Here is a 19,629-nt window from a genome sequence, read left to right as displayed (position 1 = left end):
GTTAGCATGCTAGATGAGGCTTTGAGACTGCACTCTATTTGAGACTGTGCTACAGTATCTGCCACTAGAATGCAGATTAATTTAATGAAAAATGTTTAAAAAATTTAAGCAGATGTAGTTTTTAAAGCCTATGTGGGTTGCTTAGGAGGCTGTTATGACCTTTTTTTGTGTGCAATCCTTTGTTGTGTTACATTTATATGAGGAGTATGAGTGTGGCCTTTGGTGATTGAAATTTCTACAGAGCAAGTTAAAATATATTCATTCAAATCCAGAAACAGCAATTTTGTTCAATGTTCTGCAAACAATTGTTGCCCTCAGATGGAGTTCAGTCATGATGCTTGAGTTTAATGTTACTTTCAGATTATAATGTTGAGAAGATTACAAAAAATAATTTCTTAAACCTTTATTTTGATACATTCTACCATGCATGCGATATAATTCCAAGTGTTTTCTTTGTGATCGATTCTTGCAATTTATACTGAGGAGAAAAAAGCTTTCCTCCCGCTGGATCAAGGGAGTTAGACAAGATGGACTCAAAAAGTCCCTTCCAGCTTCAACCACTGTTTGATTCTATGAAAATGCACTTTAACAGTGCAGAAAAAGCCACTGAGTAAAGTTTATCCTGTCCTAGGAAGGCTATCAATGGCTGTAGTAAATTCAGGTTTAGCATTCATAGCTCAGAGGAAAAAAAGTGCCCCTACTTTGAAATATCCCCCATACCCCTAACTTATAACTAATGACTTTTTAGTATGATAAGGGGAAAATATTAAGGAAATGCGACTAAACCAGCTAAGATTTATATAGACATCATCCTTGTTTTTCTCCCTTTTCTTGTCATAATAATAGTCAGCTTTAATTAAATAAATGAAAGGAAATACTCATTCACATACCACAGTCTGTGTCCTTAATGTCTCAAACTTTTAATTCAGATTATTGGTTAGACCAAAGAGCTGGTTAGTGCTGTGCAGACTTACTAATTTACATCCAGAATTCTGTATAGAAACCATGGAAGTTTAAATGTTTTCAGTCATGATTAAATGTGTCTTCCTTTTAAAAGAAACTGTTTGATCTCTGAGACACTACAGCTCCTCTGTTCCCCAAAAATCTTCAGGATCCACCATGACATTCTGCTTAGATGCCTCTTTCCTCCACACATCCCTACTATTCCCAGCTATTAATGCAGCTCCAATTGTCCGAACAGTTGGATGCTCAGGCCAAAAGCTTTTTGACTTTCTATGACAAAAGTTACTGCACTGAGGGAAAAAGATTATGTTTTCCTGACTTCCACTTGTCCTTCTCATGAACTTGAATTTATGGAGAGGTCACCATGGGATATCAAATAATGAGAAATATGGCCATATGTGCACATGAGGTGCTTTTATAAACACACCCACCCACCCACCCACCCACACACACACATACACACAGAGATTCAGTGCATAGATCCTGAAATCTGCTTGGCATAACAATTTTAGTTGAAATATCACTGAACCAGCAGAAAAGCCATTTGGTTAACACTGAAGAGTTTGTTTTAGATTACCCACATATGGCATGAGTGAGTGATTTTCTGAGTCCTTGGATTGTGTTGGGGCACATACAGTTCCTTTTAGTTTTAGAGGAAACGTCACACAGTCTGCATGGTACTGGATTAGGTTTATTATTTGGATTTGTGATTGTTCCATACTTCTGCTGAAGAAGTTTTCAAAACCAGCTAAGGATTATGTTGTCCAGTTTGCCTTTAGGACTAATAGGACTTAACTAGGTCCCTTAAATTACTTTGGAATTCTCAATTTGAATGTCCCATCTGATTTTGGACAGATTCTGGGCCTATTGAGTAGGTGATTTAGAAAACATAACTAAAGAAGATAAACAGTAGGCTCAATTTATTGTTGAAGACATGATTTATTTTTTTAGTAACATATATACACTGATGAATTAAGTGTGGTTGCTCTTAACTAGTTTTATGAAAGAAAGATCTATTAAAATGCCAGTGTGGGTGGATGCAGGTACATGTTTTTGTTACTTCTGCATCTGAAAGATGCACTTGATTTTGTAAATCCCTGGAAGATTCTCATTCTCATTAGATACATTTAGAAATTTCTGGATTTGTTTACTGCCATTCATGTCCATGTCATTGCATGCAAACATCAAAAGACAGTTGTGTTGTCCCATTAGAAAATGGAAAAGAATTGCCTGAGGGAGGATACAGACCCACATAGGCTTGCCTATCATAATAGACAGACATTTATAGAGGCCTTTAAATAATAGTTTCAAATTCTGTTTCAATGAACAGTAAGTGGAGTGAGAAACATCCTTTTGTATTGACTTTTGATAAAAATAAAACAAGGATTGTTGATGCAATGAACCATCAAATGGTAGCACGACACATTGACATTTCATTTCAAACCCTGTTTATATTGTTTTAAGGTATGATGACTCTAGGTCCAACTGGTGCAGGAAAGACAAAATGCATTAATATTTTGATGAAAGCAATGACAGATTGTGGTGCTCCTCATAAAGAGATGAGAATGAACCCAAAGGCAATCACAGCTTCCCAGATGTTCGGTACCCTTGATGTTGCTACAAATGACTGGACAGATGGTATTTTCTCTACCTTATGGAGAAAAACCTTAAAGGCAAAGAAGGTAATGGATATTGTATCATGATAGACATTTAATACTGTTTCCATAAGGTGTCATTACCTGTCATTTTTCTGAAAGGTCTTCCATTATAAAGTCAAATGGGAATATGCAGTGTTAATTTTGCTTCTGTCTGATGAGCTCAGTGCACAAGAGTCAGAATTATATATATGTATAAATATATATCCCAGATAGCACTAGGCTTCCCAAGCATTTGAGGTTCCAGGATTAATTTAGAAAAGGTTTTAACTGGTTTGCTTCCTTCTGTAAGCAGTCCAAACATAAAAACAAGGTGTGTTCATGTTTTGATGTGAGGACAGAAAAGTCAATTTTCTTCTGTCTGGTTTTAAGTCATTGCCACTTTATTTCACTAGTTATATCAGAATGTAAGGCTTTGGTAAGAAACAGATGTAGGCATTTCCCAATTCTCTTATCAAACCTGCAGATCATGTTTCAGGAATCATAATTACACTCACATCTACTGAACAGCCACCCAGTTCTGGCTTGGAAAATGAGCCACCTTACATGAAATACTTGGGTAGCATCCCACAAGGACTGACTTTATGTCTGTGTCTATGACTGCATTTAATGAGAAATGTTTTCATCTGTCTTGATGAATGCTGGGTTGGCTGATGTAGTTTTGAAGAAGAAAGATACAACTTTCTGCTCAGTACAGCACAGGTTAATTTTTGTTGCTGTTTCTTAATATCTTTTTTAGTGTGATACAGGACATCAAAAGAAGAAATAAAATCACTGAGCAAATTACAAAAATTGCATGTTTATAATGCTTTTTTTTGCTGAGTACCAAATTATGACACTATTTATATCTATTAATTTTCTGATATTACGTGAATGTGTATTTTTGGTCAATGTAGGTAAAGTTGAATGTTTTTGTTTTAGGGTGAGCATATCTGGATAGTTTTGGATGGACCTGTTGATGCAATATGGATTGAAAATCTGAACTCTGTTCTGGATGATAATAAGACCCTTACTTTGGCCAATGGAGATCGCATTCCGATGTCCCCCAATTGCAAAATTATTTTTGAACCTCACAACATTGACAATGCTTCCCCTGCAACAGTTTCTCGTAATGGGATGATCTTCATGAGCTCTTCAGTGTTAGACTGGAAGCCTATTTTAAGGGCTTGGCTGCAGACACTACCAGCTACATACTCCAATGTCCTATGGAATTGCTTTAATGCTGTATTTCAGGTACTCAATTAACTACTTCAGAAAAAAAAAAAAAAAAACTAGCATTTTTTAATTCATTTTTTTAATGAAGCATTGCCTCTTCCTAAGTGCTCTTTCAATTATTTGCATTTCTTTGTTTATGTAATAAACTAAAGATCGAGGATTAAAAAAGGAGTGAAAATTATCCCTATCATTAACAAAAGACTGAAGCTATAACAGATGAATAATCTGAATGTTTTGTTTTGTCTGCATATGATAGTTGTCAATGAATTGCTACACCTGTGATTATATTATATTGCATGTTGGCAAAACAGATACTCTCTTTGCTTGTAATTTTAATCCTGCAATTTCAATTATTGTTAGGATACACAAAGGAAGTGGGTAAACTTCTTATTTTGTTTTAAATACAAAGAAGTAAATTCAGAAAGAAATTGAGCTAGAATTACTCTGGTGCCACAGGAATGCATTTGATCCCTTAAGTTATTTCTAAAAAGACATTCTATAATTCAAATTAATCCAGGGTATTTTTGTGCTCTCTGCTGTTCTGAAGCTCGGACTATAGTTCTGAAGTTCTGACTACAGTTGTCTCTTCTGATTTTATTATCTATGTTTCTGTTCCAATGGAAATTTTTGAAACTGCATCTCTTTGATACATTTTCTGACTAAACTGTGTACAATTGGTAGATCCAAAGCAAGGATCCTGAATGTTTTTCCCCCTCTGTTTGGTCTTACCTTACTGAATCATTAGAAAGGTTCCAGCAATATTATAGATTGTTGTACTCAATAGTAGGTATAAAAGCATAATCTCAGTAGTATATTTCTTCAATCATATTGAAATATTTACTTCTGTTTTTGAATATTTTAAAAGAAATACTTACGTCTTTACAACCATTCAGCATTGTTATATATTCTGATTCCCTCAATATCTGTGAAATAAATGCAACTTCCAACATACCTTAGTTTTCCATCAGCTTGCTCCTGCCTGTTTACTCATGTAATTGGTGTTGGATTTCACAGGGGTTTCTCCTGTAATATTTTTCATTGCTCTTACATTTTAAAAAAGCAGTTTTTAATGAACTTTGAGTGACATTTCAGGAAGCTTTTTATATATCATGATAAAAGCAATGATTGATATAGGTTTTGAATGCCCTGAATGTTAACAAACGTCTTCTAACATTCTACTTTTCATTTCAGTGCACATTTACTTCAAAACTAATGTTTAACAAGCTATTCATTTTGTTCTACCTCCAGAACATAATGATGTGACATAGTATTTACTGCAGCAGCAAGAGAAACAATTCTGATAATGAGTTTTAAAATATGCTTCCAAAGTAATATATATGTGGGTCAATTTACTGCTTCTTTGCCACAATTCTATTTATATTTTATGCTACAACTTGCTCTGAAAACATAATGACAACACTTAAAATGCCCAAGCCTGAAGCAATAGCAATAAAGTCCAGAAAAATATGTATTTTATTAGATTAAAAAATGAAAATGCAGTGAAATATGAAGTTAGTTTAGTGCTGAAGGCTGCATTTAGAACTATCAAAATGTAAATGAAAGCTGTCATGCTGGCAGTTTTCTTTCACTTTTAATGTGCTGTCTTTGCTTCTCAAATAATAGAGGTAATAAAAGTGATTTTACAGATGAGAGTAACAATACTTTTGTTTCATATGGCTCTTTTTATAGCTGTTATTTTCTGACACATTAAAAAAAAAAAAAAAAGATAAAATTCAAAAAGAAAATTTTTGAAATAAGGTTCATCAACAATGATGAAACCCCAGATATAGACCTTGGTGTATTTAATGCTAGTATTAAGAAAAATGTGGATATAAACATCTTACAAAGATCTGATTTTTCAAAGAACATGGAGATTAGAGTATATGTAAATATACTCAGGAAGTGTAGTAACCAAGGAGACTCAGTCTTAAGTAGACATATAGAGACTTTCTAAATTTAATCTAAACTCAACTGAAATAGATGTAAGACAAAAGCTATAAAAATTCTAATTTGCTTCCAAAACACTGATTATTTATGCTAATCAAAATAATATTTGTCACTGAAAGTCTTCATGTTGGATAAAATAATTGTTAGTAAAGGTGCAGCAGGTAGCAGTAATGGAGGAGAAAAAAGCGGAGAATAATAGTTGCGAATCAGTGGAAGTAAAGTATTTATTGTTTTCAGGTACATTATAAATGGCACTGTGAGTCATTTTTTATACATAAAAAAAACAAACAAATTAAGATAAAAAAGACAAACAGTCCAAAACCAAAACCAAACCTCCAAACTCAACCTTATTTCAATTTTAGATGATCTTAGAGTCCTTTCTATTTCCACGGTATTTTTTTTAGAACAGTGATTGAGGGGTTTGACTTTCCCTTTCCCAGTTTTATCTTCTCAGCAACATTTCCTGCTTTGCAGAAATTTCAAATAAACTCCCGTCTCTATAAAAAGTCTCTCTTAAATTTAGAAGCTCCACTGCCAATTCCTGGTCTGTGAATGTTGCAGCTACCTGTAAGCAGCAGAATTGTTTAGCTGATGGAAATAATTATCTGAGACAGTTTCAAAGAACTGAAATAATTAAAATAGTTACCTGAGTGCTGTTATTGAGATGGTATGCAAAGTGTGAAGTTCAAACCAGTGATGGATGTAATGTGAATAACATAAGTTTCAGCACGCCTATGTACTGTTTAAATGAAAAAAAAAAATGTAGTAGCAACTTAACTTTCAGATGTGACCAATTTTCTTCCTCTGTATTAAATCTCACACGTATTAAATTAAATCTAATTTGTGTAAAGGCTGCTACTGTGCCTGGAGCATAGAGCTGGATATATAATCCAAAGAGTTTCTTACCTTTAATATTTAAATTCTGATGTTAAAATTAATATTACAAACATTAATAACTTTCTATTACTGAGTTTTTTTGCTTGTCTAAACCTTTGAATACATTACCAACTTCTTGTCCTCAAGAGTGTTCTGTAGTCCAGTGAGTTCTATAGTGATTGTACTCTGTGCAAAAGAATCTTTCTTTCATGCTTTTTTTTAGCATCTGACTTCGTTTTTCAGTCTTCTTGTAAGAAGATAGCAAATTCCTGATCCAAATTCTTAAAAATTTATTTGTATTTGTCATGACCCAACTCATTTTTCCAGTCCCCTGTCCAAAAAAATCGTGCAAATTTCTGTGTTAATTCTGCATCCTTTTTTGGGCCATGTATTCCTTTAAAAATAGTAGTACAAATAAAATACTAGCATATATGGAACTGATATTTTTTCCCCATAAACTCAAAGAAAAAGAAAACATTAAAATATCCTTCATAAACTACAGAAATCTCACTGGAATCATAAGTACTATAAAACTAGTTCTGGTGAAAATTGGGCTCTTGGTAATAAAAAATACTTTGACGCATGAAATATCTTTATTTCGTGTGTTTCAAATCAATTATTAAACAAATTACAGTGCCCTATGAGACATCTAGTCTATTTTACAGATGAAGAAGCTGAATATCAGTGAGATTTAGCTCCAAATTCTCTAAGTCTTCGATCTGAATTTCCCACAGTGCTTGTGGGCACTCCCCTGTGGCACCCATAACACCCTCAGTTACTCAGCTGAGCACCCTACGTACCATTGGGAATGAACCAGGCATTTTTGAGGGAAAGCCACAAAAAGGCAGCACACAGAGGTGGAATTGCTTGTGCTAGTCAGCAAGAAATAGCAAAAGAAGCAACCTGATAAGTGTGTGTTATCCATGCCCATGGTGGGGTGAAGGAAATGGTGACCTCTAAGGTCCCTTGAATCCCTACCTATTCCATCATTCTGTGTATGCCCACACTCAGATTGCCTTCTTAGACCACTTATCCATAAACCCTGCTCTAAATTAAGGTGCCTAAGTGAGTTTTTGATCACAATATATGTTTTTGTTGTGTGTGTGTTACCTGGTATTCTAGTGGGATGGAACTGAGGAGGATGGGCAAAAATAGTGATTCATTCTTTGTGACAATAAATATCAGCATAGGGCACTTGGAGAACTCCTGTGGCAAAAATTAAACTGAAAAGTGAAACAAAGCTGGTGAGCATGTGGATAGACAGCTCAGTGATATTTTAAAAGTATCTAAGGAAATTGTTTATGTCTTTGGGTGATTGAATTTTTTATAATTGTCTTAGCTTTCTCCCTGACAGAACATGACAACTATAAGCAGAATTCCTCCAGAATTGCTGTCTCCCACAGTATTCTTGTTATACTTTCACTTCCCAGAATGAGTGGCCAGTGTTGATTTCCAAAGATTAAGAGGGCAAATAGAACTCATAGGGAGAACATTATATTACAGGTTGTTGGATGAAGGTGGAAGTAGGTTATCATTTACATCAGTCTATACTATTGGATGGAAATTGATATTTTAAAAGTTTGCACTGCAAATCTCAGAGAGATTTACATCAATTTGAAACTTTGCTCAAGATGTTACAAAATACTTGGCAAAGGCAGATATGGTAGCCATCACTATGAAGAAACCTGAGGGAAGTTCAACTTCCATTAAAATTAATTCAAAAATTGTTGTTGGATCTTGCCAGGATTCTACAGGAAAACAAGGGTACTGGTTTCAAGAGGGACTGGTACAGCATGGTGTAGTCAGAACAGATCAGACAGATAGAAATTTATAGTGGTAAGCTTGTAAATTATATGTGTATCATCATTGCTTTTATCTTCCTACTCCAAAATATCAGTGGTAGATTAAAATCTCCAGTGGAGAGCACAAATGGCAGCTAGATCCCTGAATTAACTGAAAAGCATTCTTCAAATTGCTTTTCAGGAAATTACTCTGTGGAGCTTATATGAGTAGCTCTGCTGTATCTGATGCATCAAAGTTATTTTTCTAATATTCTTTTGTTAGAAAAAATTCATGGTCAAAATCTGAATATTTATAGGCCCAGAAATGGGGAAAAATGTTGTTTGGAAATGAAGTTTAGAATATATTTGAAAATAAGGAATTGATCTCATCTAAGAATAAATCATACCATTGAAACAGGTAAAGGGAATCTTTACATTATGTTTTTTTCTTCCCAGGATGTGATGGATTTTGTTTTCTCTGCTGTGACACCAAAAATGTCAATTTTAGAATGTATGTACATCAAGCAAGCTATTGACCTCCTACAGGTAGATATGACATCTATTTTTCTCTCTCTGATTCTGTGATTGGTTCAAGGAGAATAGTAGTTCTGTATTGCATCCACTTTGCAGGGTCTGCTGTCTGGCCGAGACGAGAAGCAGCTCAGTGAGGAACATATTGCTCGCTTGTTTGTTTTCTCTGTGATGTGGTCAGCTGGAGCCCTTCTGGAGCCAGATGACAAGCTGAAAATGGAGCTGTTCCTACGGAAGCACTCTGCAGTGAAAGAGCTTCCAGCTGTGAATGGAGAGGAAACCATGTTTGAATTTGGTATCAATTCCTGTGGCCAGTGGGAGCACTGGTCAAAGAAGGTTTGTATGCTGCAACACGATAAGCTTTCTTAATGGGTACACAAGATGTATTTGGGAAGAGACATTTTATTTCCAAACATACATAATTTGGTTATGAAGATTAACCCTACCAAATTCTCAAGAGCTTCTTTTTTGAATCATATTTTTTCTTTTCCCCATAAATATCTTCAGCAAAGAATAGAAACGTGCATTTGAAAGAGCTTTGGAAGTAAACCAGAAATGATCTTAACTCTGTATCACCCTCTATCATTCTGCTCTTTAAGAAATTCCAGCAAGGAAAAGCTTTTATCAGGCACTGGAGGAATGAAAATATCCTGTTAGTTGAATACACTTTTAGAAAACCATGACAAGATACTGATTGATTACGAAAGGATACTTGGCTTTCAGGGAGAAAAGTTTTGCTGATGTAAATTTTATGAAGTACATTTGAATCTGTGCTCTGATCCAAAGTGATTGTGCGGGCAGATAGGAATTCTCAAACTTTTTGCATGTGTTTCTTATGCAGGTCCCTGAATATATTTATCCTAAAGATTCAGTTCCAGAATATACTTCCATTCTAGTTCCAAACATAGACAGTGTCCGAACAGACTTTCTGATGCACACTATAATGAGGCAAGGAAAAGCTGTTTTGCTAATTGGGGAACAAGGAACAGCAAAAACTGTTACGATTAAGGTAGGTGGAACAGAAAAATTTATGTAATATATTAGTACCATAACATTGCAATAATATTGGCACAAATATTAAGTTGAAGTTAAGAGTAGTTTGATTGTTCTTCAGAGTACGTGCTAGCTTTCCTACTGAGGCATTTTGCCAATACTCACATGGACTACTAGCAAAAAAACCCAGATCTTTTACACTTTGATATAAAAGTTTATTTTAAACTTTGCTAACTGTGACCGCAAGGTCAGATGATAAACCCTCTTTCATATGCTTTCGTTTCTTCTGGGTAGTCTAACAGAAGATTTTGCTAAGAAAATGTTGATTCTTGAAGGGTTTTTTATTTTCTTGTGCTTTGTCAGTGCTGCTACTATGTGTGAACTGAACTTTTGTACACCCTTGTTGCGCAGCCTTTCTTCAAAAGCCAAACAGAAGAGAGAAAAAGAACTTCTTCTTTAGTAAGGGTGGTTTTCAAAGGGTAAATTTACTGTTTATTATATGGTCTCTCAATTTCTTCACTGAAAATGACATGTTATTTCTCTAAAAGGAAATACAGGATTGCTATTAAATTAACAAATGCACGTTTTCTGTACTATAAAGTGGTACAGGTTAATCATATGAGATAAAAAAAATAATCACTTAATACAGAAAAGTCAATAATTAAAATGCTGAACAAACCCAGATGTCTTACCAAACTTGGCATCCCTTTTTTAAAAAAAAATGGAAGCATAAGGTTTTTCAGCAGGGTTTCTGTGTTTTTCAGGGGAATGTGTGGATTCTTAGATCAATGAGAGGTAGCTAAATAAAACTGATTTACTGTTGAGACAGTTGAGTTGGTTATACAGGCATCTGTACCTCCACTGGAGGATTTGCAGAGGTCTTGAACAGGAAAATAGCTGAAAAGCACTGGCCTAAATTGACCTTTGGCTTTCTTAAAATCTGGAGCCATTTTGTGTGCCTTGGCCATGTGCTCTCTGAGCCCTGATGGAGAGCGATTTGTACCCATGCCAGCAGCCATTAATACTGTTTTTTCAGCCTAGTTGTCGATGCCAACAGGTGTAATGTCAGCTTCTGTTCCTGGCACCAGCTGGAGAACTATTTTAGCAAAGTGAAGAGGCGGGGTCTGGGTGGTGGTCTTGATATTCCGCATACTGGATTTTGTCCAAATACTGGCAACCTTGCTGAGCTGCCATTCCTGTCCCTAAAAATATTTGGAACTGATCCTTGGTAGTTGCTTACACTGAGTCTGTGCTATAGAGCAGGGTATGTGCCTTACACAGGGGAGCATAGTGCCAGCAGATATTTGATCTCGTGTAAGGTTAGGAGTGAGTGTTAACTACCTTCACAACTGTTCCCCTTCTGCTTTCGTCTTCTGTAGAATTTTGTTTTACTACACCTTGTGGAAACTTCCAGATATAAACAGTTGATTTCATGAAAAAGTAAAAGAGTCTTAATACAGAACACTTCAGGTAGTAATCTGAATTAATTGGAATAATCTTCAGTGTTGAATAAAGAATCAGTATGAATCAAAATAAAGGACTTAAAATGGAATGTTAATTTAATACCTTTATTCTCTGTACTATTAATTCACAAATTGCAAAAGAATTCAAAAAATAATATTAAATTAGTAAAGGACATTTGAAAATTCTCTGACAGTTTAATTAATAAAAGTAATCCTAGTCAATAGCCTCTTCTTTTTCAAAGATACTTCTCATTTCTGTACTGTGTAATATTAGTGTTACCATGAGAACATTCTGAAATGGCATAATGAATAAAACACAAAATGTGTTTTTTAAATGGTTGAGAATTCATAGTTGCAGTTTTTTGTCTTCAGCCAGCTGCAAGGCCCTTACCCAGCTGATTGCTTCCCCGTTCTCAACAGCACAAGGGTTGAGGTAAAGACAGGGAGATCCTCAACTCACCAATTACTGCCATGGGAAAAACATTGAATTGGGAAACACTTTTAAAATTTATTTCTAACTAAAAATAGAATTGGATGGTGAAAAACAAGCACTGAAAACACCCTCTTCTCAACTCTCTCTTCTTCTCAGCTCACCTTTAGTCCTTCATCCCTGACTCCTCTACCTCCTCAGCTGCCAGCAGTGCAGGGGGATGGGAAATGGGGGCTGTGGTCAGTCCATAACGGCTCCACTCTGCCTCTCTCTCCTCCTCCTCATGTTGCTCCCTCCTGCCACATGGGATACAGTTCTTCATGAGCTATTCCACCGTGGGTTCTTCATGAGAACAAGTCCTGTCAGCAAACCTGCTCTAGTGCGGGCTTCTCTTTCCAGGGGTCTGCAGGTCCTGCCAGGAGCTCCAGCATGGGTTTCCCATGGGGACACACCCTCCTTTGGGCATCCATCTGCTCCAGCATGAGGTCCTCCATGGGCTGTAGATTGATCTCTGTTGCACTGTGAACCGCCATGGAATGCAGGGGACAACCTGCTTCACCATGGTCTGCAGCACAGGCTGCAGGGGAATCTGGGCTGGAGCACCTCCTGCCCCTCTTTCTGCTCTCACTTTTGTGCCTGCAGGGCTGATTTTCTCACTTTTTTTTCACTTCTCTCTCAACCGCCAGGCAGTTTTGCCCTTTCTGACACAGGCTGAGTGTCTTCAGTGGGTCTGCTGGAGGTGGCTGGAATGTCTGTGTCAGGGAAAGCCCTGTCCTCCTCTTGCCAGGGGCTGCCCCACAGCCCCACTGCCAGCACCTGGGCACCTGCACCTGGCACATGGGCTTTGTACAGATTGCTGGAGCCCTGAGAAGAGATCTGAGCACTGACCTGCACCAACCCCTCAGCTGTGAACAGTACATACCATAGACAGGACTGTTGCATATACACTGCACTTGTAGATTGTCATTTATGTGAGGTCTGAAAAAAACCTGTTTCTGAAGGGACCCTTTTCTTAAACTGATATCACTGTATCAACAAAATAAAAACATTCATCAAAATATTTTGAGGTGCCCTAGCTGTATCTTCTTTTCTGTTGTCACACAGAGTGTATGTCCCACTGGAGTTCTTAGACCTCTTCATCAGCAATGATAAAAATTTATTTTTCTGAGGTACCAAAATGGGAACATTAATTCTACAGAATTTAAATGATATTCAACTTTGTCATCATTGCAGAAGAATCAAATATATAAAAAGAGATTATGTTGGAAATATAGAATTTTTAGTATTATTTCTAAGCTCCAGGACTTCTCCTAAACAAAATATTTTCTATGCTCTCTTTCTCTCTCCACATATATCCCTTGGTGTGACTCCAGGGTTATATATTTGTATTAAAAAACCTCACTAAATACGAAAAGTGGAACTTTGTTGCTTTGGGGCATCCTCAGCAGGTGTGGGAATTGTACATATTCATAAAATTCAAGGATTACTTTCTTCATTAAGAGAAGATAGCTATCATTAAGTGTGATGTAGCTGGTTTTAATTTTACACTGCCATTCCTTTACACTGCTTTTGTTTTAAGAGTTTTGGTTTTGTAGTGTACACATGAAAATGGATTTGGTTTTTCTCTTGTTCCTTGTGGTCTGCTGTAATGGATCATCACTAACAGGTTAAATTTAGAAAAATCCTGACAATTGCTAAAGCAAATTTTATTTGCATCTAGAGTTGGCGTACATCTACTTGTTGTAATACTTAGTGAAGTCTATTAAGAGCTTATAAATTTTAATACTTAAAAATTTTACACAAAACATTAACCGACAGTTTGTTTGAATTTCAAGTCGCAGATGGTGTATTTATCTTAAACAAACTGTGTTTGGAGACTTTGAATTTAATACCAGGAATGAGATTTTTGCTGGGCTGCTGAGCATCTGTGTCTCCTTTTCGTCTTAGTTCACCTGGAGTTATTTATTTATGCACTTTTAAAAGTGGTTTATCTTGCAGAATTACACAAGCAAGTATGATCCCGATGTTCACTTGACCAAATGCCTAAACTTTTCCTCTGCAACTCTGCCACATATGTTCCAAAGAAGCATAGAAAGTTACATAGGCAAAAGAATGGGCGCTACACACGGTCCTCCAGCAGGGAAGAAAATGACTGTTTTTATTGATGACATCAACATGCCTCTGATTAATGAATGGGGTGATCAGGTAAAAGGAAAATGTTAACATTTGGGAGTTGGTGGTCTTACCATTGTTGCTGATGGAAATACTGATCTTTGGGTTGAAAAAAATGGATAAGGTTAGAAAAAAGGTATCATAATATGGATTAGAACAAACATGTTTACTAAAAACAATTTCCCCAAGCCAGTTTTTGACATGACTAATATGCTGTCAGTCCCAAAGGATCAAGGACAGTGTCAAGCCACTTGGTGCAATCATTGTAGTATTTAAGCCTTTTGGTTTGGTTGCATACAAAGCTAGTAAAGTTTCCAAGCTAGCACTCCAGAGAACCAGTCTGGGAAAGGAAGCATGCAAATCCAAGAAACAGAAATTTTTCTCTGATCTGCTCTTGACTTTACATTGCAGTTACTATTATGTGGAATCTAAGCTGGTGGTGAGTCTAAAGAACAAGACTTATAAATAAACTGGGGTTGTTGAGCCTTTAGTAAAGAAAGCTCAGAGGAGATCTTATTGCTCTCTGCAACTACATTAAAGGAGGCTGTGGTGAGGTCAGCGTTGACAGGACAAGGGGAAAAGGCTTTAACGTGTACCAGGGAAGGTTTAGACAGGATATCGGGGAAAATTTTCTTCACCAAAAGTGGTGAAACAGATTGCCCAGCGAAGTGGTGGGGTCACCATCCCTGGAGGTATTTAAGAGAGGTGTAGATGTGGCACCTGGGGACATGGCTCAGTTGTCGATTTGGCAGTACCAGTTTAATGGTTAGACTCAATGATAAAATGATCCTTTCCAACCTAAACAATTCTATGATCACAGTTGATGTTAAAGATTAGCAAGCTGTCTTGAGGTATTGATGAAAGAATACTTACAGACCTATAATGAAATATAGGTCTGAAAATATAACTTAAAAAAAATAAAATTCTGCTGAGAAAAAGCAATTTCCCTGCTTTTCCTGAGCTCTGTACTCATTGCCACTCAGTGCAAGTGGACATCTGACCACACACTGTGCTAAATAGCCATACTTTGTCACTACCTGAGCACTTGTGTCAATCTGAAGGTATAGTCTGGATTGAAAATTGAATAAACTCTTTTAAATTCAGTTGAATGTCTGACTTCATGTCCACAACAATGTAGCACATGAAGGTTACAAGCAGCCAATGCACTGCATCTGAGTTCTTGGTTGCCCTGTTGCATGTTGACAACCTTGAAACACTGAATTCCTCCATTCCTTTTCTTTTTGTTTTTGGCTATATTTAGATCACCAACGAGATTGTAAGACAGCTGATGGAACAGAAAGGTTTCTACAGTTTGGAGAAGCCAGGGGAATTCACGAGTGTGGTTGACATCCAATTTGTAGCTGCTATGATTCACCCTGGGGGAGGTCGGAATGACATCCCACAACGCCTGAAACGCCAGTTCACCATCTTCAACTGCACACTGCCTTCTACTTCCTCTATTGATAAGATATTTCAAACAATAGCTGAAGGCTATTTCTGTGAACAACGACATTTCCCTGCAGAAGTATGTAAACTGGCTTCAGCATTAGTATCTACAAGTCGAAAGGTTTGGCAAATGACAAAAGCAAAGGTAAAATTGCATCTATCAAGCCCTTGAAACATCTGACCCAGGCCTGTTGTATGTCGTGTGCATTTGTAGTTCATATTGTGAAGCTGTGACCTAAGGGTGTAACTGCTGGCTGATGCCTCTGTTCTGAATTGCTTGCCCTCAGCACCAAGTTTGCTCAGTGATGAAAATCCTAATCACATGCAGTGTCTTCAGTAGCTGATATAAGCATCACATTATATACATGTAATATAGTAAGCACTGGTGATAGGAAGGTTGAGAGATCTTCCAGTTGAGAAAATGTTGAGACCACAAGGAAGAGGAAATTAAAAATTAGATAGGAATCTTCTGTAAAGCTGTTTGGGATTGTGAGAAACTTTAAAGATCTGAATTTTAGGAAAGAAGTCAAATTTGGCAGAGAGGGAATCAGTTAAAAAACAAATAAAATCTGGTCTTTAGTAATCTATAAATATTTACTTTTTCCATTTCAAACAGACTGTTAAAAATATTTGATTGCAATTCCTGGGCAAATTTTGCTTTGAAAGAGACAAAAAATATTAGGTACTGAATGAAATTTGAAAAGTACAAAACTGCATCATAGAAATGTGTGTCAAATTTTTTCTTCTTCTGAGAAAAGTGGAGCAGAGTGGTGGAAAGACAGGGATTTGTTAAATTGCTGTCCAGAAAAGATTGGTCAGAATTTCACAAACAACTCACTGTAGACCTATATTTCATCTACACAGAGAAATAGAGGAATTTCTAGTGAAACTATTGACTATTCACTATTGACCAATATATTCAACAGAATTGACACTTATTACTACTAATTAACTCCATTTCCTAGAGAAAATGTACCTTTTGGTAGGTTGTAAATATTTTTCAAAATACTGTTTTCTCAAATCCCTTCCCTTCCCTTCCCAAGAAAGGGCAGGAGCAACACCACAGGACAGGCAATACTGAGAGTTTTACTGTGGTCTTCAGTGCCATCATTAATTTACCTGTCTTGGCTACCCTTCCGGGCATGTTCCTGGGACTCAAAACATTCAAAGAAACTCAAATGAAATCTATGTGAAATTAAAGAGCTGGTTGTTGCTACTGTCATTTCTTCATTTTACAGTTGCCTCTTAAATGCCAAGTGTGTATTTCTGCTTTAACTCAGGACTGAAGTTTGTGAAAATATCCATGTTCACTTTAATAGAATTTAGTAGAATTCAATTCAATTGAATTCAACATTCAATTCAATAGAATTTTTTTATTTTAATTTTAACTTAGCAGTTATTTGAATATAGTACATGACATTATTTTTTAGATGTTACCAACTCCAGCTAAATTTCATTACATCTTCAATTTACGAGACCTCAGTCGTATTTGGCAAGGAATACTTACAGTTACTTCTGATGTCTGCCAGAGCATCAGTGTTTTGGTAGCCTTATTCCAACATGAGTGTCGACGTGTTATTGCAGACAGGTTCATCAGCCAAAGCGATAAAGACTGGTTTGAAGATATGATGAGGAAGGTAAGCAAATAGTATTTTAGTATTTGCCACAGAAAGAGGCCAATGGCACATTTCATTACTAAAGCAATCTTTAATATATTGTTGTAGATTATTTCTGAGGAACACGGTCAAAATCTATTTGGAGATAAATGCACAGAATTATACTTTGTGGATTTCTTGCGTGATGTCTCGGAGGCTGCTGGAGATGAACCTGATGATGCAGAGTTGAAGGCTCCTAAAATTTATGAGCCTATCCCATCTTTGGATTACTTGGCTGAAAGATTACAGATGTTCATGCAACAGTACAATGAAACTGTCAGAGGATCAAAGATGGATTTAGTATTTTTCAAGGTATTACTGCTTGTAATTGTATTAATACAGAAAGTGCCTGGTCTTTTGCACTTAGTGATACATAGATCTTGTGTGGTTCTATCATGTTATTTTGGAGATAGCTCAGAACAACTAGGTTGTTTATACAGTGCACACTGTGAGTATCATCTTGCTTTCCTGAAAGTCATCTCCTTGTCAATGGTCTTGATGCAGAATGCTTTCTTCAGCCTTAGATTGGGTGGTTTGATTGAATTTCAGGGCATTTCAGATTAATTCTCTTCCCAAGATAACTACAGTAGTCGAACAAGAAATGCCTACAGTGCACTAGTATTTTACTTTTGTCAGTCTGTGTAGAGAGCTTCTAAATAGGTCAGCTAGAAGGCTAGAGGAGTTCTTTCTGCTTTTCCTTCTGTCCCCTAAGGGGCATGCCCTCAGCTCTGCTGATGACAAACTGCACATATGACAGTGCTTCATACAAGCTTGATACAAGGGCATTTCTCTTGGGCTAGCCCTGCTGCCCACTGAAGTCAGGGGGAAGTCTCCTGTTGATTTTGATGAGTACAGGACCGAGCCTTTGGCACAGGCTCCAGAGAAGCCATCTAGCTGCTGGGAAGCAGTTGCCTGGTGACATGCTTCTAGGTGATTATACAGTGCTTCATTTTTGCATCTCTTCTTCCCCTTTTCTCTCAATACACAGGATGCAATCATCCATTTGATTAAAATATCACGGATTATTCGTACTCCACAAGGAAATGCACTGTTGGTGGGTGTGGGTGGATCTGGAAAACAGAGTCTGACCAGACTAGCATCATACATTGCTGGATATGAGAGCTTTCAGATTACTTTAACAAGGTAACACAATGCAGTGTAAATGGACATTTGCTCCTTAATTTGCCATAGAAATGAACTCCTCACAATCAACTTAAAGCAATGCAAACCTCTCAAACATTTTATCCCTCATTGTAAACTACATTTCTGGTCTTATGTAGCCAGACTGAATTATGACAATTTCTGTCAATGACTTTATATTTTGTCGTGCTGGAATTCTGTAATTTATAGAAATCTGAAGTGAAAGGGAGTAGCTATTGCCTTCCTTCAGTGTCTCTTTTGACATAGAGTTTACAGGGGTAAGCAATGAAGACCAGCAGTGTATTCTCCTTTGCAAACTATTTAAAATGCTGAGAAATATTCTTTAGAGAGACATATCAGGTCTATGAATAATGTTATGAGGCTTCTGGTGAAAGGAAAGATAAAGAAAGACATCACAATCTCTTCCTGTGTCACAGAAGCAGAAGAAAGGAACACTGAGAGCAAAAATAAGGAGGGAAAGAAAAAACCCAAAGTTTTTTCAGAATTCCTAGATTTCCAAGATTAATTAGGCAAATACTAATAATGGCAATGAATATGGATGGAGGAAGAATGAAATCAGCAGTGAAGAGTGGATGCTGGCTCATGTTCTAAGTATCATTTGCCATAACTGGTGTTAGATTATTGAACCAGATACACTGCTATTCTGACTCAGTAGAGAAATTCTTATGTTCCTATCAGAATACCACAAATCACTGTAATAACTATAGCTGAACACAAACTGAAGAGTTGGATTGTTTTAGTGCTTGCTTTACAGGTATTTATAGAGCAGAAATTAAATGGAATTGAAAGACAATTGGGACACTTCCTGTGTGGCATATTTATATATGAAGAATGGTTTGTGTGTTTATTGCATGAATTTTTACGATCTTGAAGAGATTCTTGGAAATAAGAGATTGGTTACAGAGAAAAGAAGTTTCTAATTTCAGCTTTACTTGGCTAGGGACAAAATCTGCCATCATATTAATATTGCTTCATTTTATATTGCACAATCTGAAATGTGTAGTTGAATTTGTATGGTCTTCAACTGAATCTTACTTACTTTGTGCACCAGCTATAAGACACATAACAAAAGAACCAGGCATGATCTCCGTTTGCAGAAGAGCTGATCAGCCCAAGTGATAATGTTCAAACATCATATCTGGGGCTTTCTTTTAGTTTTAAACCATGTAACACAATAAACCCCTCAGTTTAATTCTCTCATGTCTCTTAATGATTTCCTCTAACCTGCTCTCAGTATCTTCAGAAGATAATCCAGCTGTATTTGCGTAATAGTTATAGGTATCAGAACCTACTTGACAACTTAATCCAACTGTATTAGCCTATTTCCAATAAAGAATTTAC

General features: G+C 36.5%; 1 protein-coding gene across 1 annotated transcript in view; it reads left to right on the top strand.

Moving 5' to 3' along the window:
- LOC107200547 (dynein heavy chain 5, axonemal-like) overlaps window positions 1-19,629 on the top strand; it is a 147,771-nt gene that overhangs the window by 61,821 nt on the left and 66,321 nt on the right. Inside the window, exons 45-54 of the mRNA XM_033519374.1 lie at window positions 2,428-2,645; window positions 3,540-3,851; window positions 8,894-8,983; window positions 9,068-9,304; window positions 9,810-9,977; window positions 13,853-14,059; window positions 15,288-15,617; window positions 16,903-17,109; window positions 17,197-17,439; window positions 18,116-18,270. Of these exons, the coding sequence (XP_033375265.1) occupies window positions 2,428-2,645; window positions 3,540-3,851; window positions 8,894-8,983; window positions 9,068-9,304; window positions 9,810-9,977; window positions 13,853-14,059; window positions 15,288-15,617; window positions 16,903-17,109; window positions 17,197-17,439; window positions 18,116-18,270 (2,167 nt within the window). The remainder of the gene's footprint in view (window positions 1-2,427; window positions 2,646-3,539; window positions 3,852-8,893; window positions 8,984-9,067; window positions 9,305-9,809; window positions 9,978-13,852; window positions 14,060-15,287; window positions 15,618-16,902; window positions 17,110-17,196; window positions 17,440-18,115; window positions 18,271-19,629) is intronic.

The sequence above is a fragment of the Parus major genome, chromosome 2 (assembly GCF_001522545.3).
Source record: "Parus major isolate Abel chromosome 2, Parus_major1.1, whole genome shotgun sequence".
Classification (NCBI taxonomy): domain Eukaryota; kingdom Metazoa; phylum Chordata; class Aves; order Passeriformes; family Paridae; genus Parus; species Parus major.
This window is presented reverse-complemented; position numbering and strand designations above follow the sequence as displayed.